Source organism: Ylistrum balloti, unplaced genomic scaffold, assembly GCF_031769215.1.
Source record: "Ylistrum balloti isolate Yb309-2 unplaced genomic scaffold, AGI_CSIRO_Ybal_v1 Utg370160, whole genome shotgun sequence".
Lineage (NCBI taxonomy): Eukaryota > Metazoa > Mollusca > Bivalvia > Pectinida > Pectinidae > Ylistrum > Ylistrum balloti.
The window spans coordinates 659,402-684,290 of NW_026782156.1; the positions used below are offsets into that span (position 1 = coordinate 659,402).

General features: G+C 34.0%; 1 protein-coding gene across 1 annotated transcript in view; it reads right to left on the bottom strand.

The window, feature by feature from the left end:
* LOC132550981 (QRFP-like peptide receptor) overlaps window positions 1-24,889 on the bottom strand; it is a 62,320-nt gene that overhangs the window by 20,692 nt on the left and 16,739 nt on the right. The window contains exons 2-3 of the mRNA XM_060215081.1: window positions 23,341-23,462; window positions 12,348-12,471 (exon numbers count right to left, since the gene is read on the bottom strand). Of these exons, the coding sequence (XP_060071064.1) occupies window positions 12,348-12,471; window positions 23,341-23,462 (246 nt within the window). The remainder of the gene's footprint in view (window positions 1-12,347; window positions 12,472-23,340; window positions 23,463-24,889) is intronic.

The window sequence follows — 24,889 nt, forward strand, 5'->3', positions numbered from 1 at the left end:
CGTCTATGCTGAACATGTTCAGGATCAGGTATTAAATTAATACCAATGAAGCGGTTGTAGAGTTTTGTTTTGTCTATGATAATTTCATCACAAATAGACAGAATCTTCTCTATAATGGCGGAATGCATGTTCATCGTCTGCACTGTAATTGATGTTTCATCGATGGAATAGCGACCCGAGAGCTAGAAAAACTTTCATGTATAATTCGAAAATGAAACAGAAAGTAATCGATCAAACATGAAATGAGCTACAGCCAAGCACTCATATCAAGTTCCCTGATTCATAATGATATGTACAATGAAATTCGTATAATCAAACAAAATTCGAATAGTTTTGTGCGGTACAGTGTATTTCAAGAGCGATGTTGACTTTTGCTGTGTGCATTAAGCTCACTTGCCCTATTAGTTTGCTTTCTATTCATCTAAGCTTCCACAGTGTTGTTTGAAACATGTATATATTATTATTTCGTGTGATTGTTACATTTGCCAATATATTTCAATGGTAAATAATGCCTAATCAACATACGTTTAAAATTCTTTGGTTTTATTGGCAGTCAAAATAAAAAAATCACCATTTCAAAGACCTGAAGTACTAGTAATACATGTTTATAAAGGCAGTGAAATTTAAATCCGTTGAGAGAAATAGTATTTCATTCAATATTTCTAAAAAATTAGTCCGACAGGTACAAAATCATGATATTAAAATAGAATATCGACAGCCCATATCAATTAGCCAGCCAGAATATATGGTTATACAATTTCTTGTATTAAAAGTAATTTATCTGAAATGAGATCAATTTAAGATTTCGGAACCCACTTTTTCTTGTTGGCTTGAATGCAAAGCTGCATTCGCGAAGATATGTAGTGTCATTGAATCAAATACAGGTGCTAAACTAAATGTTGTGAAAATAATTGAATATCGAAAGTGAACGAGATTACACGGATGGAAATGAATTTACCACAAATGTGATAGCTTTTCGTACTAAAGAAATTGATAAGTGTCCTTATTTCTCTCCTATGACCGATAATTAAATGAGAATCGCGATAAGATTTATGTACTGGATAATCAGTAAAGTAGCATCAGCAAACTTCGTGATGTTAGTGATTACAAAGTCTATAACACGCCAAGTTAGTGACACCATTACTCCTTCTTAATAGATAGGGATGAATGGAAGAGCCACTCTCGTATTTTGATATGTTTGCGAATGACACAAATGAGGTTTCAGCTAAGTAATGGAAAACACCTTTTTGGTATCAGCTTTGATACATCAACTTATAATTGCTCCTCATGGAAGTCGGAAAAGAGCCAGAATAATTTTCATTTATAACGGATATATATATAATTTTGCATCAAGGGGGTTACTGATTTAATTTCAAATAACAAAATGATGTTTTGAATTGTGAATGTATTGAAAACTAGCTGAAAATCTTGAAATATATAATCGATAAGTGTACAAAACATCTGGTTCTCAATTTTTTGAATATCACATTCTCTTTTCAGACAGGACAATGGAACTAGATGCGCCAAATTGTAAACCAATTTAAATGATACCTTAAAAATGGATTTCAAGTCATTGTGGCACAATAACCTATCACACTGGAAGAAACACATTTCTGGAAAGATATCAATGTATAAACATGCTGTACTTTAACGTGTTCATTCTCACTAATCAATTATACTATATAGCTTTTTATCGTTTCTTCAAAGCTAAAATGCAAAGCATTATCAATATTGTATTGATATAAAAAATATCATGATTTTGGTCTTCACAATAAAATAACTCTTCGTTTGAATGAAGACAAAACAGTCGACAGGAAAAGACAACAAAATCGAGAAGATACTGCATAGGCTTTCAATAACAATGGCTAATTGACTTTTCTAATCTATACTTTGAAGTTTGATAATTTCGTTGTAGATAACATTGTTTGCTTTTTGCACTTTTTATTATCTAAACATTTCTAATAAGGAAATCTGCAATGCAGAATTATTATTGAAACGATAGGATAAAGGTATCTATACAAAACAGCAAAACTGATACTCATATTTGATACGATAATTCTTCCCCAGAATGATGATTGTGCAACATAAATAATACATCAAAATCCAATATAGACTGGGCATAAAGATATATATTCCGGAATGGCAAACAAGCGGCCAGCTTAGGATATAACACACATCGTTATGTGGCTGTCTCGACTTGAAAGCAAGATAGTCATCTCAGAAAGGAAAAAATATCACCACGAGGGAATAAAAATTGAAATATCTTTCATGTGAATAGTTTTTAATGACGTCGAACTAAACATGTCACAAGCTTTTAGCGTTCGAAAATTGTTTTACAGATTACTGTACTTTTCGAAACGAAAAAGGGACAGCAATTTCATAACCAGGCGAGCTACTTATTCCTTTCTTTGTTTGATACAGTTGCAATAACATTTAATCTCAAAATAAAGATAAAAAAGTTAAAGACAAGGAAAAAAACTTATCTTGTGACTTCATGAAAAAAACCCACTGTAACAGGTATGCTATTAATATAGAAACTACAAAACTGAAACAAATTTACTATTGGTTTGATATTACAAATTAAAAGAAGGAAGAAAAAAAAATGATAATTGATTTAGCCTTTGGAAGAAAAACAGACATATTCAAATAAATATTAAAACATATCCGTGAATAGGTGTAAAGGAATATCGTAATACATTGCGAAATATCGACACCAAACTGGTGTTTGGTATCAAAGAGTTTTTTCTTCGGTGTCTTTTTACTTTGAAATTTTGGCATAGATTTAGTATTTTGTTTGATGTGTTGTTTTTTTTTAAACATATTCTTCATTTTACATCTAATCCTCTATAAAATGGTAACTTGACCTACATATATGATACAAGACTGTCAGTTAGTATTTATTTAAATTTTCGATACCATGACATGATAGGTTCCTATGGGACATCAGCTGTGCCACATACAACCGTGAATGAAGTAATGCAAGATCAATATTTCTGCCGTAAGTTTCTACGCCAGATTATCAAGTGATGTATATGGCTACTCTTCTTTGTCATAAACTTGAAACTTAAGACTCTTATGTATTTTGATGACATGTTATAACCTACTTGTTTGTTATCCTTGATATTAAATTTCTTCCCGCTCTTTCAATAAAACAACTGTAGTTCCATTTAATTTAAATTGCCCACCAAAAGCACGTCAAATGAATTTCGTTAATATTTAGCATTTTTGTGTTTTGTTTCATTGTAAGAAATATTTAACCATTCTTTATTTCTTTATCTGGGAGTAAGGCATATGTTTTCCCTTAAGCTGTCCCTTTCATCGTCAATTTAACAGTTGATTGTTAGTCAGATTGTATTCATTGTCGGCATGAATGCAATATGGGTGACAGACAAACAGGAAGACGTCCGTCATTATTATTTATTGTTACCCAGATTGCATTCATAATGACAATAGATACAATATCAATGACGTTCAATGGTTAAACATCATCATGTTTTTATTTCTAATTTTATTCTTTTTGTTTTACTTGCTGTATATTTTTGAAAATCGTAATATAAAGCTAAAACCTGTGTTATCTGAGTAGATATGCAAAGTGAAGACGTAACGTCGATTAAAATTGCGCCAAATAACATTATGTTATTGTCTAGTTGTTAAGGCTGTGTCTGAATACAATCCGAATCAAAACTATGGGAGGAAAATGGAATATCCATGGAAAACCCAGGTGGTCGTGAAGTAACCCTATATCTTTTCATGTCCATTCACGGAATCGAACCCAGACGTCTAGAGGTGAAAGGTGAGTGCGTTACCACTGCGTCTCCCGACCATCCTAAAACACTATAATTTGTGTCAATTGTTAAGCTGGTCTCTTGCCGTTCCGAAATTTATCCGCTTTTTAAATTAGTTACTCCTGTTTTTTGGCTGTTGTACATTTTTTCATGACGTGGAATTATCAAATCAAATATCAAGTTTCAACATCGATGTTTTGCTTTCAAATGGAAGATTTTGGAAGCAACTGATGCGCAAAAGATAGGTGATGGAGGAGATATTTCTCTTCTGCATTAAAGCTATCTTCAGGAAACCTATTCTGATAGACAAGAATTTGTGTCGCTTCAGCGATATATTTCATTGATAAATCACATAAGGCTTGGTTGCTCTATTTGGTGCTATTGGGTACATAAAGGCAATCCTGGTTTGTCGAAACGAATGTATCACTGACACATTACCATCATTTGTAGTCGTAGAAAACTGTGGTCTATAACTATGCCTAGTTTAAAAACCGTGTTATGTAATCAACCCGTCACCTTGACAATCGGCAGTGTTATGAAGACCGCATCTGACAACCTACAATAATTAGATAAAGGGCCATCAATTTTATACCATGCCTTCTAAGGTTTAAAAGGCTTTTGTAATACAGTGTAATGTTAATGTTTCATGGTGTACTCCAGTGTCTATAGGCGACGTAATCTAAGTATTTGAACTACTTATTTTCCCCCACCTGCAAGTGTTACTAATCGTATTTTATAGTACATTTTTGTATTAATTATTATTATTGTTATTTTTTATATTTTGATATTTCTACTATTGGGGTTTAATAAAAGACATGGATATCTGTAATAGGTATTGTCCATACCATAACGTTTCACAAGATCATTTGACATTCATCGACATTAACAAGCCCTGTAACAAGAATGAGGGAGGTTTTAATGTGTCAGTTGTACTTCAGCATATGTCTCAAGATTTGATTTAGAGCTTTACAGCTACAAGGATATGATATCAAAATCTAATATTACTGAGGTAGCAGGAAAGTTAATTTACATTGTTCCTGAAATTATTAGTCATGTTCGAGATATACAGGTATAGCAGTTTGGTTATGAAAGGAAAACACCCTTACATGTATATATATTTATAAACTACATAACAATTTCATTAATAGTAGAGAGATAAAAATTGTGTAAATCTAAATTTCCTCTGATTTCTGACATGTGATTGCCACGGTTGCCAACTCAAAAAATGATAAAAATGCAAAAATACTGCTAATTCCAAACGTACACTGCAACTTTATAGAAGACATTTATTTCTGAATACATGTCTTAAAATGAACAACACTGTCATGGTAACAAACTACTTACATCTCAGCAAATTCCAACTCGCAATTCCTTCACAACATGACCACGTGTAAACACCATGAAAAATATCTCCTGTAAAGCTAGGTTTTGGTGCGTAGACAACTTCGAGACTGCTAAAATAGTAATCTCCAACAAAAAGCTAAAATATTATTTTAAAAAAATGAAACCCCACATTGTCCACATCAACCTGACAGAACCAATTTAAGCAAGGATTTAGTTTTTAAATTTTGATTAAAATCTTTGAAATGGGGTAATCTAATGAACAAATATATCACCCATGGCAGCACCAAGAAACTGTGTACTGCTACCTGAAGTGTTTTACTTCCAGCCGACATATCCACATTCCAGCAATTCTTTTTTGACTTGAATCACCTAAGGATTGGACTGTCCTTCGATGGTATGTATAATTGTCATAAATGCCATATCACGATAGTTTAATGCTTATGTTTATATTCCATACCCATGTTTCTTTCTCAATTCGTTGATGACTTGATTTAATCATAAATAAACATTCGTCATCGACAGTTCAAGATTAACAGCAGTTTGAAACAATTTCCTTGCTGACATGAATGACGTTAATTGGTTACAAGCCGAATGACATTTATCATAACTTTAATCACAATTCTTTCTATTATTTTGTGACTTTGCCTTCGAAAGCACAGTTCCTGAACATTGCATTCATATTTCATTAATTGAAAAGAGTTTGGTCAAGTTGATTTATCTTAGGCAAACTTATGATGATAAACAACACCACTGTAATTTTCTCTGTTACCATTAATTTTGAAATCTTGAAACATAATAAAATAATGCGAATTCGAACACAACATTAAAGTCAGCCAGTAATCTCATAAAGTCAATATAAAGTACAGTGTAAAATGAGGCAGGCTCCCAAGGGAAATTTCCATACAGCCATTCCGCTAGTCAAAGAGGTCTCATATTGCTAATGATTTTAACATGTGCCGGATCTGTGGTGATTTGGTGTCAATGTATTCTAACCCTTATTAGCACAATATTGATTGTATGAAATAGCAACTTGATGAGAAAGAGCACATAAAGTGGTTTGCAATGATTGACAAACTGAATAATGTCAACCGTGTTTAGAATCAAATAGAAAAAAAAATGATATGAGATGTATCAACAATAATGTTTGTATCTTTACAGAATCAAAAGTATCGTAGATTAATAAATGTTTTGAGACAAAAGACGATCTCCTGAGATCAATTATGTAGTCTTGATTAACTATATAGAATAACGGTATATGCAGCAATTAGCTGAAAGCATGAGATGGGTGAGAAATGAAGATGATAGGTTCCATAATGAAGACGATATACTTCGTCTAACGTTACGAGTGAAAAAAGCACATCAATATGATAAAATGTATTATACAACTTTGTTCTTTATGACTGCCAAAACGAAAACTGTGATTTTTAGAAAAAATATTGATGTATGCACTTTGCGATAATTAAGGGACCATCCATATCTAAGATTGGACTAAGTTTTGTTCGGTGTATTTACGCGAGACATGACAACTCGACAAGATATAAAGGAATGCTTTTAGGCATCTAAAGTAACTATACACAGTCGACAGGAAAAGAAATTAACAGAATCGGAAGTTAGGCACCTAACGTAACTATACACAGTCGATAGGAAAAGAAATTAATAGAACTGGAAGTTAGGCATCTAACGAAACTATACACAGTCGATAGGAAAAGAAATTAACAGAATCGGAAGTGTTTTATAATTTTGAAAAGACGTGAACAGAACAAAACGGCTTTCCCAAAATCTAGAAATAATTTTTGAAATTCAACTCTCTTTTATTAAAAGATACGTCATCAATTCACCAAAACATGTTATGTCTTTTGTTCTTAAGATGTCATTATCAGGTATAACCACAACGCTTCTGGTACAAAGCTTCCTCTAAGGAAACTCCTTCCATACATCAATGCAGCCCGTAACTCACCATTTATTTCGCATTTGGGACCCTGCGCATTGACTTATGTTCGAGAAACTCAAACACATTCTTTAATGATTATGCAGGCCATATGATCACGTTATCGCGTCCTGTTCAGGGCAATCTTGCACTAGACAGGCTCTGTGTGGTTTTGCATTGTAATCCATGATGATAAGCCGATCGTCCCATGGATTAGAATCGAAATGCGGAAGGTCGGAGGATTTGATTACTGTACTTTTGCCTGTTTAAAATTCATTAACGACGTACAAGTGAAGTTACAATTGAAGAAAAACATCCACGAAGAATAATATCGCCACTACCAAATGATGTTGTACAAAGAATCTGATTATGATAGTATTCCATATTTCTTCACGGAAATTGCCAACTGTTACACTAAATGAAAAGTGGCTTTCATCAGAACAGTGAACTCTGCCTAGAACTTATATTCCATGTCTGGTGATTACGCGCCCTTGCGTTCCTGCTTGTTTGTACCTGTCAGTCAACAGAGGACGTTTTAGTTGTAGGACAGATTGAAGTCACATATTTATAAATGTTACTACGGCTTAACGACATCAAAGATATTCAAATGTTCCTTTAGCTTGTTCGCAGTAGCATACACAGAAGTCTATCTAACTGAAATCTTTCGAGGTCGGCCAGACCTGAGACGCTCGTTAATATGTCGAGCTTGGTTCAGACGCTGCATTAACCGTGTAAGCTAACCATCTGTCAGTATTTGCCAATTTTAAACGTGTCATTCCTAAACACTGTGCGAGAATGTATATGATTTACCAGTGATACATGTGCTTATGCTGCTTTAGGTGGCAAAGCCAACTTGTGTTTTGTTATAGTACAGGGTACCCCAGTTTCAACCGAGATATCGTTAAGTTTGGCGTATCGCTTTGTGACACACGGCACCCAATACAAAGGGAGACACTGCAAGCAGTACAACAATGTTAATTTTTTATTAAATAAAAAATCAGTTTTGATTTAAACTTTCATACTGAAATAAATTGTCCCAAAGTGTATATTATCTCAAGGCTTCAAACTTGAATTCAAGGTTATTTTTGGAGTGCATTTTGTGAAAAAAAAATATGCGTCATTCAACCCACACATAATATGAAAATTCTTTTGAAACTCAGCACTCACCGTCCACCTTGTTTTGTATTGATCTGAATTGTTTCGTGCCATCCGTAAATAAGTACATTTATGACTGTGCGTCTCTTGGGAGTGCGTTGTCACGGACTAGAAACGTCAATGGTTACATCAGGAGGCATTGTGAGATGCTAGATATTACCATATTGTCCCTTCAGAGTCTGCACAAGGTTTTTGTTTGTTATCAACCTTTCATGAATGTCAATTTCAAAGAGGTTATTTGATTGGAGAAGATAAAGGAATATAGTTTGTTAATGGGCTTTTATCAGGAAGTATATCAGAAAGTTTTTTGAAAATCCACATAAAGTTTACAACATGTTCGTGATCCAAAGCTTCTGTCCATCAAAACAAGATTTTAAGAGTTGTAAACACGTTTATCTTCTACTTCGCTAGATGGCGAAAGCATTTCATTTAATTTTTTTAAGTGAGGGAGAATGTTCTCCTACAGAGTGTGTTGTGACATTTCTGTTCTCGCTATAACGTGCATTTCCGCAATAGCAAGGGAAAATAATTTGTAAAAGAAGATACGATATTTTTCTAGATAGTTTCAATGTTCTTTATATTGCTTTCATTTAGGAACGTGATCTTTCTTATATTAACCAAGATTTAGATCGCAGGTGTAATCAATGCAGCACTGAAACACCTTGTCCCATTAATCGTTTTCGTTTTTTGGTGTCCCCGTGTATTTTTTCTTCGTTATTTTTCATACACAATTTTAATATCAAATACCAGATCAGTATAGGTAGTAAGAAAAGAGGACTGAATAAGCAAACTCAATCGTCCACAATAACATCTTAATATTCTGATGACTGTATAATCCGAACTGATAAAACCAGGGGAGTGCGGAAACCAACAAGCTATATAGCTGATAAAGTTAAGAGTGACTGTCGTTTCTATAGGATAACGTGACAAATCTCATTTATTTGACTGCAAATGAATTGACATATGGTGAAATTTCAGAAAACCCAATGGTAGAGATGGTAAGATATTCAACCTGTATTTATCATATCAAATTCGGCATGTTCAATCATTTGATGACAGAACTCTTCAGACAAATGGTTGGCACTCACATGCTATTCGGTTGTAATTCAGTAATGTAGCAGATGTATTTTGTATATATAATTATTTATTGCCATATTACGTGTGAATACCAAAAAGAGAAAGACGACCTGTTTGAATAAATTCAATTTATTACAGGTTATAAATTGAATTACAGGAGTAGGCCACATTGTCTTATTTCCACGTCCAAAACCTTGTTTCGTTCATCGTGAAATAAACCATGCAGTAAGGAGATATTTTTCTTCATCTTATCATTACTTTTTACATACACTCACATAAAACATTTACTATAAAATCGATACTTTTATCCTAGTCTGCTTCAAAATAAACAACTTAAAACAATGCGTATCAAGATTGTTTTCCGAAATATTTTGATACAATTTTGCCCTTTCGTTCATCGGTATCTTTGTGGCAAAAACTGCAAAGACTGCGAAGGTTAGCAAAGAGCAGAAAAACAACGATACGCAATCCAATCTATTTCCCAATTCTTCTGTAACAGATTGTTATGATGTTCTAAAAACATTCAGGCAATTGTTCTAAGTAGATTTTTGTTGTTCAAATCAATTGTATTTATACATCCAAACCAATTTGTGTTATATCAGAAACACGTGATCCAACACCATGTATTCTGGAGAATACAGCTGGAGAAAGTGGAGTGAAAACCATTGGAGATTGCACTGAGGATAGGAAAACTTGAAAGCAAACACTGAAATGAACGTAATCTTAACCACAATCAGCAGTGCCGTGAACATCATTTCAGTTTAATGTGTTTTTTTCTTATCAGGTTCCGGCCATGACAATCGTAATGTCCAAAGGGACAAAGAACAATGTAAAATGTGGACATAACAAAAATGAAAAACCGACATATCACCTGAATCTTCAAAATCAAATTTCAAGAAACGATGACAAAATTTGAGCAGAAGATCATGGTTTACGAGGAGACCCCTAAGAAAGTTCAAGGGAAACAAGACCAGGAAACTTAAACGTCTTCTGTGTCATAAACCATTCCTGCCAAGCAAACCCGAGTCATTTCAAATAATCAATGCCAAGATCCAAAATGAGAACAAGGTAATGACAACAGAACCATAAGACCTAACGGGCAACGAGCAATTCAAGCTTCATTTCGCAAAAAGAAATGGAATATTTTCTCAGTGAGATCATTAACACGACCGTAAAACTTTCCCATTGTCTCCATCTCTAAAAACCTGTATTGTAAGTTGTCACTTATCTGCTTGTGGTCGCTATCTTCACGAAAATCGTGGTATCGGGACCAAGTCCTAGAATATCGACTCATCTGTGACATTATATAACCATCGGTTAGGGATACAGAGATGTTGCTATCCAGAAATGGAATTGAGGAAATGAAGTCGTCACGCTTATCAGAAAGCTTGGAGGAAAGCTGGCCATGTTTGTTTCATTGTAGAAAAGGTCATGGTAAGAGACTGATGTAAAAGAGTTTGTTGTATCCTTAATGTTCAATTCTGGGGGGAATATACGATGGTCTTGATAAATTTCTTGTTATTAAAAGACAAGATATCAATATGTGAATAATTGAAGCCTTCGCAATGTTCTTGTGATAATTTTTAATTTTTGGTTTAATTTTAATTTGTGATAAATTTAGCCTCGAATGAAAACAAAAATAGTTTTGCCAAAAGAGAGGCACAATTTTAGGTACGCTTATACAACCAAACTGGACCAAGATGTCAACCAGTAATTTGATTTTTTTTTTTTAATTTCTTCTTCCGTATATTATTTTCTTGATTTGGACTTTTACCCCACGAAATACGCTTCAGTATAACTCACAAACATAAATTTGTACAACAGTTCACAAGATAACGAATGTGTTCCTTCAGGTAAGAATTGGATATGACTGCGAACAGTCACAAAGACAATATTCACAACGGAATCAAGATTTCGAAGTGCAAGATATCCTGACCGCACAAGGTTGAATTATATTTCTCACTGAGATCTTGATAGCGACCACGAAACTAGTTGCTAAACCACTTAAAGACTACACAAAAGTGGAGACGACTGTATTCAGGTAAGACATTGACGACGAAACAGTATAAAAGGCGTGAGTGTTGACGAAGACTCAGACAACCTACTGAATGAACTCGACAAACTCCAGACCATAAATTCGATGTATTGATTATATCCTCATGATGTATTGGTGCGCATTAACAGTTCACGGATTTCACTGTTACGGCGGCTGTTACAATGAATGTGTTTGCAACATGACCATTACATGGAATGACATTTACGTACAGCTTTTACTCAACTGAATGTTGAAAAAGCAATTTCCTAAAGATTAAAGAGACAGGCAGAATGCTAAAATATCGTATTACACCAAATATGTAGATTTTATTGTGGCCTTACGCTTGATATTTGATATGTTCTACATTCAGTGCCTACTTCAAATGTTAATATTAAATTATCATTATATTATTTCAATATATCTTAAATATGTTCTGTATAGTTAGATATCTGACAAATCATAGACCAAACTTAAAATTCTTATGACGTTTAAGAACGGGATTCAGTAATTTGCTTTATAACTGAATCATATGCGTTAGATATTATCAAAAACTACCAATGAAATATTCGAAAACTCGAAAAATTGAACTAAGATAACTTTTTTTCCTGCAACATTCTTTAAGTTACACCCTCATCTCCCTAGCTGTAGAGGTAATGTAATCGGTCTATTTTCCTTCAATAAAAGCATAACCTTACACACTTAATGCCCCAGTAAACACACGTTTCCCAGTACTCATTTGTTTGATGAAGGTGGTAGCACAGTCACAAATAAATTTTATTACTGGCTGTGACATGATAACAACAACTCTTTTCATATAAATTACTCACTCGACACAAATTCACATGAATTTAAGAGAAAAAAATAGTTTTTACGATACAGCTCATAAGTTCACTTTTGTGGTCATTCCGACAGAAGTGAAACAATAGGTGTCTTGGGCGATATTTTTGCGATACAGGCACATTTGTAAGAAATATTTGACATAGTATTTCTAAAAACATACTAAGCCATAGGTTACAGTATTTACCTGTACTACAAGGGTAGGAACGGCCAGGATGGAACCAAACACCCAGATTGCTATCACTGTCTTCTTGGCCAGTTTCATGGTGCACACACATTTTGCCTTCATCGGGTGTATGATAGCGTAATATCTAAAAACATAAAACATTCATCAATAAGTTAATGACATAAGAAAAGCACGCTGGATTTAACAAAAGCATTTCTGAAAACATGTCTGATATATATCGTCAAATATGACGAGGGTGAAATATGAAGCAATGAAGAAGGTAAGAATGACCAGACATGCAAGAAGTCAATTAACATCTTGAGAAGCATCAAGACAATATCAACAAGTCAACAATGTCTTTATTCAAAATACATATGAAACGCGGGCAAGATTCGAAAAAAAAGAACAATGCAAGTAAGATCAAGTGTTCTAGGAGAAATCGTCGCCGCTAAATCTTGGATTATCTATATACATAATGCTACATTTTTAAATGAGACCATGGCGACGATTGTACCACATTCCCACAGTTTTAATCAATCTCGAAACTGTGTGTTGAAAGTTTTTTTGTTGTTATTGTTCTTCTTTGGTCTTTGAATATTGGGATATTGAGAACTTGGTTGAAATTAAGGGGTTGTTGTTGTTGTTGTTGTTATATTTCTATTGGAAACATTCAGTCCTCGTATGCGATTCATTCTTGTATGTTAAAACTGTTGTATAATTCAAATAATTCAGTCAAGCGAGTGGGTGTTGATGTAGATTTTATCTTTATTTGATGAAACAAAATAGTTTAATCTGTGGTTATGGGAGTATAGAACATTGTATTCTTCCTGTTAGTAAGAATTCATACCTTTTCATTTGTTAAAAACTGTTGCAGGTGTGTATCAATAAAAATTCTAATCCGGTGTTAAAAATTATTACATTACATAGCTCGATTCGGTATGTGATAAAAGTGCATTAACGAACTTCGTCAGAAAAGTGTATGTAAAGCACAGTGAGCTCTAGACTGTCAATAAATCAGGCAGACCATTCCTGTTGGGATTGGTTTTGACGCCTATTGTCCGCTACTATGGCAAATCCTACTAACAAACCTTTATCTCCAGACTATTCATTCGACAAAACAGACATGAAAAAGCGGCCCAAAGTATTGTCGTTTTTCGCATCAACATTGATAATACATCATACATGTTAATATGTAAATGTCACACTTGTAACTTGATATATTTTCAAACGTGTGCTTAAAGGAAACTTGAAAATGTTGCAATAACATCTTATTTCGAAAAGACACAAAATTGATTGGAATTTTCTACCTTTAAAAATTCGTCAAGCTAACGATGCCATGCTAAGTTCTCTCCTACTGAGGTAAGCTCATTGCTATTAGGCGTTGTTTTATTCGTCAGTCCATAGACATTAGACGTTAAGTTCATTCCAAACAGGAACTATAGGGATAGGGTTGCAATTTTCATGAGGCGGGTTATATAACGCGTATAGAATAACATAAAAGATCGCAAGAGAGACTTATATAGTCGTATATCTTTAAGCAGGGACTAAGACTGAAGAAATCTGGAACCATCCATAATAACGACATATTCTCGGAAATTATTTAATTAAAGATTTCTTAACACATTTTCTCACGAAATCTCGCCACGTTGAAATAATTCCATCAGTTAGTGTAATTCTATCCAGATCAGTGCGACATCCCATCTGATATATTCCCCAAAAAACGGAAGCTATTATTTTAAGAATGCTTGCAATTTATACCTCTTTTATGCATCATTCAAGATACAGCGTCTTAAAGTCGATCAATTTCGATCTTGCACTCCATTTCATAGATAAAAATCACTGATACCATACAATTTGGCTTTAACCTTGACGTAGATTTGCTTAAAAGATAAAACTTTACGGGGATGAAGAAATCGATGTTTCTCTTAAAATTTCGAAAACATTTGAAAGAAAGAGGATCGTGAAGTGCCTGTAGAGAAGATTTTCTCCATTTGATCTCTCTAGTCACTGTTTTGGTCTTTGCATAATGAATGACAACTAACATCTATGTCCTTGATTTGACATAGCACATCAAAACAGCACCTAAGTATAGTCTATAACACGTGTACATTGTCATCGTGATAAACATAATATAGTGGAAGATGTTATATTTTATTATAGTATATCAACCAGTGATTTTAATGTCCTATCTTCACTTTCTCTTTACAACTAGTGATCTCAATGTCCTATCTTCACTTTCTATCTACAACTAGTGGTCTTAATGTCCTATCTTTACTTTCTCTTTACAACTAGTGATCTTAATGTCCTTTCTTCATTTTCTCTTTACAACTAGTGGTCTTAATGTCCTTTCTTCACTTTCTCTTTACAACTAGTGATCTTAATGTCCTATCTTCACTTTCTATCTACAACTAGTGATTTTAATGTCCTTTCTTCACTTTCTCTTTACAACTAGTGATCTTAATGTCCTATCGTAATTTTCTATCTTCAACTAGTGGCCTCAATGTCCTTTCTTTACTTTCTCTTTACAACTAGTGATCTTAATGTCCTATCGTCATTTTCTATCTACAACTAGTGATCTTAATGTCCTATCATAATTTTCTATCTACAACTAGTGATCTTAATGTCCTATCGTCATTTTCTATCTACAACTAGTGATCTTAATGTCCTATCATAATTTTCTATCTACAACTAGTGATCTTAATGTCCTATCGTAATTTTCTATCTTCAACTAGTGAACTTGATGTCATATATCACTTTCTCTTTACAACTAGTGAGCTTAATGTTCTATCTTTATTTTCTCTTTACCGGATTTTCCCCAAAATAACTAACATATTTATGATTTTGTAACAGGTAATATAATTTCATTTTCTTCCACATACCTTCTTTCATGTCCATATAGTTTCTAAAGAAATACATCAACAAAATTCGTTAAATCAATGTTAAAACACTACTTATCTATTGATGAATAGATGCACAATGAATTATAGACATTCAATGTTTATTCATAAATTTTACACACTTTGTTTTCCTCAAATTTTGAACAATACCATATTTGTAAAAATGCATATTTTACATATAAAATGTATTTCTCTCCATTTAGAGTGCTTTTCTCAATAATTATAAAAACTTTTGATTCTCAAGTGTCATCCAGTTATAACTATGACAAATCGTTACATGAATTTGGAAGCATGTCTTTTTTAGAATAATTTCTTAGATATCAATGTTGATTGCATTCATGCCGGATATCCCTAGAGCCATGCAGAATTCCCTTCAACATTGTTGAGTCAGCAATAATTTGCAATTTAGAATTGTCCGATGTACGTAGTTAAGTGGATCAAGTCAGACAACCATCTATTACTCTTATGAACAATGAATTCCATTACATGAAAATTTGAGTTTGTCAATGTTATCATTACATTGAATGACCTAACAATTATATCACAATGCATTTCGAATGAATATGGATGAGACATTCTGAGAAAAATCCAGCAAACTGGATGTTCCTTTCAAACATTTTGAGATATTGTCAAAATTGAAATATATTCAGTGAGTTTGTCTTTCCGTTGAAAAAATGCACCGAAATTTCTACAACAACAGCTGGGTTTTATTCAAAGTCCAAGGCATCAATTTATCATTCCAACTGTTGTATAAACATAAATGTTATACCAAACGAGGTATAACATTTTCATATATTATGATTGGCTGATAGAATGAGCTCAAATCAAAAGGGCGCTTTATACACTCATGTAAGTAAAAACCCCTAAGCAGTTCAAGATTTATTTGTAATAATTTTATTTTTATTTTGGAATTATATCCCTTTTGTCTGTTTTGTTTGATAATTAACGGCACTTCACTAAATGTCAAATCATTACGTCCGAAGTGATAAATTAAGCAACACACACGTGAGTACATAACAAGAGAACTGAAAGCTAAAAACGTTTTTTTAAATTATGGTAGAAATATGTCTCACAAACTCGTGGTTGTTACACATAGGTTTTCTTTCACTAATGTTTTTCTTTACCAATGTCTGATGTATATAAGTTGTAGTCCGAGGAAAAAATCGTACGTAATTAGATCAATTATAAATGAATAAAGTATGTGTAAATATTTGATACGTTACACTCTTTCACTTAATCAACCTTTGTTTGGTGATCGGGATGTACAGTGGTAATATAGTCGCCTTTGGTTTTGACATCAGGGTTCGGTTCCCCGAACGAACGTGAAAAGGTTCGTTGTCACCTGCCAGACCATGTGTATTTTCTCTGTGTACTCTGATTTCTTTTTACAGCAAGACCTTTTGCGGTATTCCATTCGGGTCAACAGAGTGATTTAGATTGAATTAACGGCGTTAATTATCAATTATTTTAAATAAATGTAGTTTAATAAACTAACCCTCTACATTAGTATTAAGTATAACTTTAAAAGGTACGATATATAGTAAGGCTGGCATCTGTTATGCAAATATGAAATTTAGGTTTCTTCCACTGTCACTTATCGTTTTAGACATTAAGTGAAGACATTTGCTTCGATGAAACATTTTTTACTTCAATTGTGTAGACTTATTCTACTCTCAACCAAATATATGTAATTGTACGCAGGTTTTGACATAAGTTCATTGGTGTACAATTCATAATGGCGAAATTTGATCGAAATATAAGGACAGGTTGTTAACACCAAGTAATGGGAAATTAATCCTAGAAGAAATCATGCTCCGCATACAGATTAGTGGAAAGCTTACCATGTCGGTTTGGTAGTTAGCAAAACTCAGAAAGATGCTGATGTAGAGTATTGGTTGCATCCTCAATGTTAAGTTCTGTAGATGATTCAAAAACATCATTGATTTGCCACAAAGCTACATCTAGGACCTTTTTTAAAGTCATTGTTATATACATTGATAAATTACTCTCGTATAAAACAAAAACAAGTCCTTCAAGAGAGGGGTACAATTCAAGATTATGCCAATAGTCTGCCAGGAAATCTTTCAGCAACGAAATTATCATTAACCGATTTGATATTCATTACGGTCTAGAAACAATAAATTATTAGATGTGGAGAGCCTTAGCACCCACAGCAGGTGATTCATCAACATCATCCTTGAAATTCTTCAAACTCACTTCTACAACATCAACTTACAAGACTGTGCGGTCCCGATTTATTGGTACTGAAATAGAAGTAAAGATTTAAAAGAATAATTTTTGCGTTATTACCTGAGCCAGTAATAAAATATTTTCACATATTATTTTTGCATATTGAAAATCCTATTTCTCCTATGAAAGCCAGTATCAATATCACTTCCTGGTAATTCGAATGTTTTTCAATATTGGAATATAATAAGCGAATATTCTATCAGGGGTGATATCTAGGTAGGATTTCATTTTTACAGATATAATAAGTTTTCAGAATCAAATCATTAGATATAATATTTGCAAGCACAAACACTACTTTTCGCGTAAATGCTTAAGTGTCACATTAACATCGGTGTCAAGGAATACGATGTGTGATTTGGATTCGAAGCTGTGATACTTTATGAAAAAAAAATATTGTAATTTATCCAGCCTTTAAGCAAATCGAACGTAGCATTCCTATTCGCCCGACGAAGGCTTCCATTGGATTCATGAGATTCTTGACATTCACAATTTTTAGAGTTTCCCCAATATGTTTTATCCTTGATGGATACACTTGTAGCTTAACATTTTGGGTAATTCGTATACATCCAGTTTTCACGTATTCCGCTGGAATAGCATGCAGACGGAAGATTTCTTCTGAGGTCATCTAGTTTCAGTTGTTACAGCGCTTGTTTAACATTAGGGCAAAAATAAGGCTTCAACTTTTAGTTACCGAGGTTTTCGTTACCTGCATGCCACGTTTTAAGTCATTCGGAAAGAGGCATAGTTCCATTAAAATTATCAAACATATGCAAAACATGCAATATATTGAATGCTGGGAGTAGTGAACACCACATTTTCATTTTGATATTGCTTTTAATCTCTTTGTATTTTCCTCGGTCGCCTCCTAAGTCCTGGAAGGACGATAAACCTATTTGATACTGTAAAACTCATTTTCTGGCTCTGCTGTATACAATTCTAAGTTGGAATTATTCACTTGTGTGTCTTTTGTACAATATTCGACAGATTTGTGGTATAGAATGATGTATAACTAAGTACTCATAGCATCCTTTAATGACAAGGCAGACTCTTATAGAATGCTTAATATAACACTGAACACAGACAGAGGAGTGGCTGACCTAAAACAGACTTAAGACTGGGCCACTTCAGACGTTTTGTAGCTGACTACTCATGAGACTGCAAGAACATCTTACTATGTTTATTATGTTTGTTAAGGAATGGTAAACAGAGACGAAAATAATATACTTTATTAAACAATAATTTTTTTTTGTTTATCATTTTATGGCGTATACTGCATATACAGTACAAAATCTCCTTTCAAATGTGTAAATACAAGGATCACAAGCAAGGAATTTAATATGTAATCCATTCATGTTTAGAGATGTCTTTAGACTCAAACTTGGTATGAAACAAATCTTCCGTGTGTTATGAATCAATTCTTCCTTCATCGAAATATTGAGCTGGTGCTTTAGGCCTTCTTTTTTCGATAGTTGTTTACTTTCATACATTCTCTTCTAAATTTCCATACTGTTGTCAACCTAATTCACGATAGCAATGTTCATCATAGTGTTTCATAACTTATTATGATATTTACTTATGTCATATTTACCACATCTTAAGCTACGCTACTCTTAAAAATCATTTCGAAAAACTTTTTTTCATAAACATTCATTTACGAACCGATTCAGTTCAGATACAAGTGTATGGTCACCATCATAAGATATGAAAAATGCAACAATGTAAGGGTTTACAATTTGTTCTTTAATTAAAACAAACTTGTTTTTAACACCCTAGTATCTGATCAAGAACAAGAAAATGTAATTTTGTTCCTATTTATTACTTCCGTTGATCAATAGATTCGGTTAGATTGAAATAAGCATTATGTTTAGAGTCTACATGTTTTCCTTATCAAGCAGACTAGGTAATGAAGCAATGATGACATCTGTTTCAATATTACTCTGGGGATATGAATAGAAAGCAAGTACCGCTCGTTAATGTTCACACCACTCTTAAATCGGAATCTGCCTCAACTAAATCACAGCGTAATATAACATCAATGGTCGGTTTGTCATTACAATGAAAAATGTGGCGACGACAAAATAACACTTACAAACAAGCCGACAAGTTGATTACAGCACAACTCTATATGACTGCTGCAATTTCATTTCGATATGATGTCATTTGTAAGGAATTACACAATAAGTTGATAATTTGTTTAAAGATTAAGGTAATGTGGTATAAATTGAATTCGTTGAAAATGTCATTTACCACGATTTTTCTCCATTCTCCTACACGTATTTAAAAATAAATTTGATAGATTAGCTATCTTCACAAAGAAGAATGTTAATTATCTAAGCATTCTTTCCTTCGGCCAATACAATTAATTCAAACTAAAAGTCATTTGTACGAGGGAAACGTGTTTTTCAAATGCCGGCACATATAGTAAGGGATTAAGAAACGCAGGCTAAACTTTGAAGATGATTCTAGGCAAAACGTCGAGTATAATGTTCAATATTTTAAAGTAAGAATGAAGATTAATCCATACAGAATAAACTATCACCGATTTGTATCTGGTAAGTGATTTAGGAGTAATTGACATGGAGTTAATGAGTGAGGTTATCCTCCTCATTGGGATGTTGTCCACTCTTCCAATGGGACTGCTCTCAGTTGGGCCAGAGCAACACGAGGAGGCTAGTGTCGTAGAACTTTTCGATCCAGCTGGTCCCACAAGTGCTCAATAGGGATAGGTCGGGGCTGTATGACGGCCAGTCCAGTTGATGAATATTTCTGTTAGTGAGGAAGTAGCGACAGATCCTCGCTACATGGGTTCGAGAATTATCCTGCTGAAATGTGACGTTGTTTTGCTGCAAAAATGGGGCAACATGGGGTCGGAGGATCTCATCGCTATACCTAGCGCCAGTTAAATTGCCTCAATGGGAATATTCGTGGGGCGTGTGCCGCAACCCAAGCCACACGAAGCTGGCGACGAGCAGCGGTAGGGGGCAGACCTACAAACGGGTGACGTGCCCGTAGACCAACTTCCCGCCATCGTTTTCTTACAGCTTTTGAACGGATATGACTGTTATAAGTACCTATGGGATAAGGGCAGATTCAGTGGTAGTAAGGTGCCGATTGCGAAAATGCACGAGACGAATAAACCTGTCCTGACGTCATGCGCGGACATCCAGGTCTGTCAACAACCTACCCAGTTTCCCTTAGACTTCTAACAAGACGTTCTATAGTACAAAAATGGATACCGCAATGTCTAGCAACCTTTATTTGCCTTTGACCCTGAATAGTCATCGCAATGGCCTTACCAATCTGAATTTCCGTCAGCCGTGCCATTATTTGATGCCATCAGAAATAACTCAAAATATTGGAAAATGATGTGTCTATATGAAGACTACCAGATTCTATGACGATCAGTGTAACTCAATATTACAACACTGTTGTGTTCGAGATTTTTCCGTTTCGTGATTTCCCCGTAAGACTTTGTCACACAATACAGTAATGCAACATTCGATACAGGACTACATGTACTGAAACCTTCGTTTTTCGCATTCGCAAGAGATTGCAAATAATGTCACCTTGTGTTTCTTTATTCCTTGGGTATAATTCTTTAAAAGAAATGTATTCCAGAATCTTCTTATCAGACTAATTATGTAGACATTAATGGAATGTTCCTTGAACAGACATCATTCCTTAAAAAACAAAAAAGGATAATACTTCGTAAGCTTGTATCGACTTTGGTAGTTAAAATGTATAGAGCTGTCTTTCTAATTGAACAGAAGGATACCTTTCTCCCTAATTTGCCTCTAACTTGCTCGTAAAACACAAAGATTATCCATGAAATGATCATTCTAATAACTCTTAGAAGAAGAAAAAACCCAGTTCATACATCCAGAGGTTGCGTTATCACTTTAGGTGGCTTAACCACATCACCGTTGGAAAACGTCATCAATTTACACACAAATTGTTATGGTTCTTTCATCGTGAGGGGATGAATAGATGTTCATCAAAACAACATCCGATGTGAATTAGCCTTGAAGAAAGGCGATTGATTTCCTTCGTGAAACGTGAATAGAGGTCAAAGTTAAAACTGGTAGAAAACATGGATTTGTCCCAATGGCAAGAAATGTCAAATCCTTTGTTAAAGGGCGTGGCAAAGGCGAAGTTGACAAGCCTTTATGTGCATTGCCATTCACTTTTCAGAAGGTTTTGAAATTTTCTTATAAATGGAACACCTTCATGTGAGATTTTATCGATCTTTTCTCTAACATAAGGGAAGGGTACTTAGAAAACTTAAAGCAGAAAATTCAATGCGTACATAACGACAACCTTAGAGATATGATATTTATGATAGGAACGGTTAATCCGGGAGCATAAACATTCAAATGACACCAGTAGGATGGCACCCATTAGCACTACTTGCTTCCTGATACTTTAATAACTTTTCAAGTAGCTATTGGTGTGAATCCCGAGATCGCCAGCTTGTTAGTGGTGTTACATTGTATTAAGCACTATGGGAAAGTCACATACATATGGGACTTTTAAATTGATAAGACACAATACCATTCTGTTCTTCACTACCGAGAAATTGTTGATGAAAATTCACAAGTTCTCCAGAAATGTTCAATAATATAGGCGATGATGACTGTTATGTTACGTTGAGTACAATATTTCCAAATGGAATCGCGTTAGATTAAAAAAAGTGATCAAGGAAAGTACAATTTCACAATAATGTGTTGCAATAAGTGAATGCTAATCCTTTAAAATCGTACGAAATCCAGTCGTTATGTCAAAAGGTTATGATGATGACTCAAGACAACTTTTGTTTTTAAAATTGAAACTGTGTTAATATTTTGATATTCTGTCACTTTCATTCTTTCTGTAAAACTGGTGTTTCAAATTTTTTGTACCTTTATCATCTTCTGTACCTTTTCAGTGGGTTATTTGTGCTCTTTTTTTCCCTATTGTTCAGTTGTATACTTCGTCCTCAACGTCACATTACTTACTTTGATTGACCTATACTTTCATGGTGGGTGTCGGTGATGAAGCATCAAACACATCCAGCTACACATCGCAAAAAGAAAAGGAATGATTCTCAATGAGATCACTATGATGATCGTAAATCTTCCTGATGATTTTCGTCAACCTCCATTTTTTGAAACCCTATACTACAGTCAGCGGACATCGTGACAATTGGAACAGGCCCTTGAATATCGAATCAAATGCCACATGTACACACCATAGGTTGAGGATGCAGGTATATTGTAATCCAGAAATGGGAAATTCCTAATAGGAAAATTGAAATCATCAGGCTTATCATAAAAGCTTGGTACAAAGTTGTCAATGTTGCTTTCATTGATGGGAAAGATCGAGTTAAACGGCTGATGTTTAAAATTTTGTCGTATCATTGATTTTTAACTGTGGTGGATATACACAACGGACGTGGTCAATAAATCTCTTGCTCTTTAATCTGAAAGTCTTTGTGACCTGTTTTGATAATATTGTCGAAAAAATCAGCACATATGAAAACAATAACAATACAGACAACAGGGGAGCAGCACAGTTAGTACCCATATGTATGCTAAAAGCCTGCTGGGATCCCTAACCACCTACATTGGCAGCCAGGATCTCTCCCATATTTATAATTTCGGGATTTTATGATGACAAAGGTAACGAGAGGAGGAGCAATAAAGCAGTGTTAACGTGGTGAGTGTTGCAATTAGGGATGCAGAATAATATTGGACTGAAAAGGAATCTCTGATTATACATTTCTGGCTCATGTATCTGTATTTGATGAACAAAGTAAGAATAGCACAAAGACATAAGCAAACCATTAAACTAAGTAATGTTATAATGAGGGAACGTTGTCACGTACTTACCTCTCTAAGCTTAAACCAGTCAAGTTCATCACTGAGCAAATGATAGAAATGTTCTGGAGATAGTTGACTAATTTACACAGCACTTCACCGAAGTCCCACGTGTAAGAGAAGAAGGCCACACACTGAAATAAGAAGTGGACATCGAAGATAGATTTTCGTAATGTTATTTGCCGATGAAGTTAATGCTGGATATATATAAGCATTGACCTGTCTTGTAAAACAATTAATGGTTGTTATAAATGACAGTTATAAATCAGTATGCGTGCAAATGCCAACGACCGCAACTGCTGTTATGATAGCGACCATAAATACTGTTATGAAAACAACCACAAATGCTATAAGACAGCTCGATACTTATAACTACATTCTCTAAGTATCTTGATATAATTTACCGAAAATTGCTTGATCTAAACTTAAATGAATTATCCATTATCAACAGTTTAACCTGTCTTGTGAAGCAGTCATTTTGACAGCGAACCGTCAACGTTACTATGCATACATCAAGGACGTGAAATTGTTCAGGCGAGGGATGTCATTTATGGAAGCTTACGCCTTACTTCTTTCTGGTTATAATGATATAATGACATTGCTATGCAAATGTAGATACATATAATTAGATTTAACAAACAGATGAAATTGTGTTTCAACATTTTTTATTATATTTTGTATTGTATGCCATAAATGTACAATTTAGAATTTCACCATTATGATACTAGGAGTAAAATAATGCTCGATATAACCTGGAAACATTGTTTATTATGTTTACATCGAGGCATAACAGTACAGGTATAATTATAATCACATATTCACTATTCTCCATTCTAAGCTTACAAATTCTTTTTTTTACAGAATATAGAATTAGCATCATGAATACGTAAATTATCAATTTACTTAATTACATGTTCCCATTGCAATATACTTGGTAAGATTTCGGCAGGGGTAGATAATGATATATAATACATGAACATGCCAGTCTGTACTTGTAATGTATTAGTAATTTGATATTTTCATAGAAAGGAATTGCTCAGTTTATCAGTGAAAATTGATCTCTTTTCATTCTCTGAACGAAATTATCTCACTCGGGTTATCTTCGGTCATTATTGTAATTTTACAATACTATGGTGACATTTTGAAAGGAGGTTACAAAACAGTACGTCTTAATCTAAAGTTGGAATTAATTTCTCCAATCGTGTGAATGACATATTTGTGTATTGACACATAAAAAGTTAAGTATATCATTGAATGTAATTTCGTAGGAGACAATGGATGAATACAAGTATGATAAATCCTATGTTTGTCTTATAATGCGACGTTTTGGTTGTCATGTTGATATATCTAAAGCGTAATTATGTGAAATTAAATCCTACTTTAATCTTAATGTTAGAATTCCTTACATACAAATATTGGCACTGTAACAATCGATTTTTATATTAAAACTCATTCACTCTCACATGCAAAAGTCCATGCGAACTGATGTAACATCACGAGGCCCAATTTACATAGCCATTTATCATTCCAGCCACTGTTAATAGTAAGTATTAACGTGTCT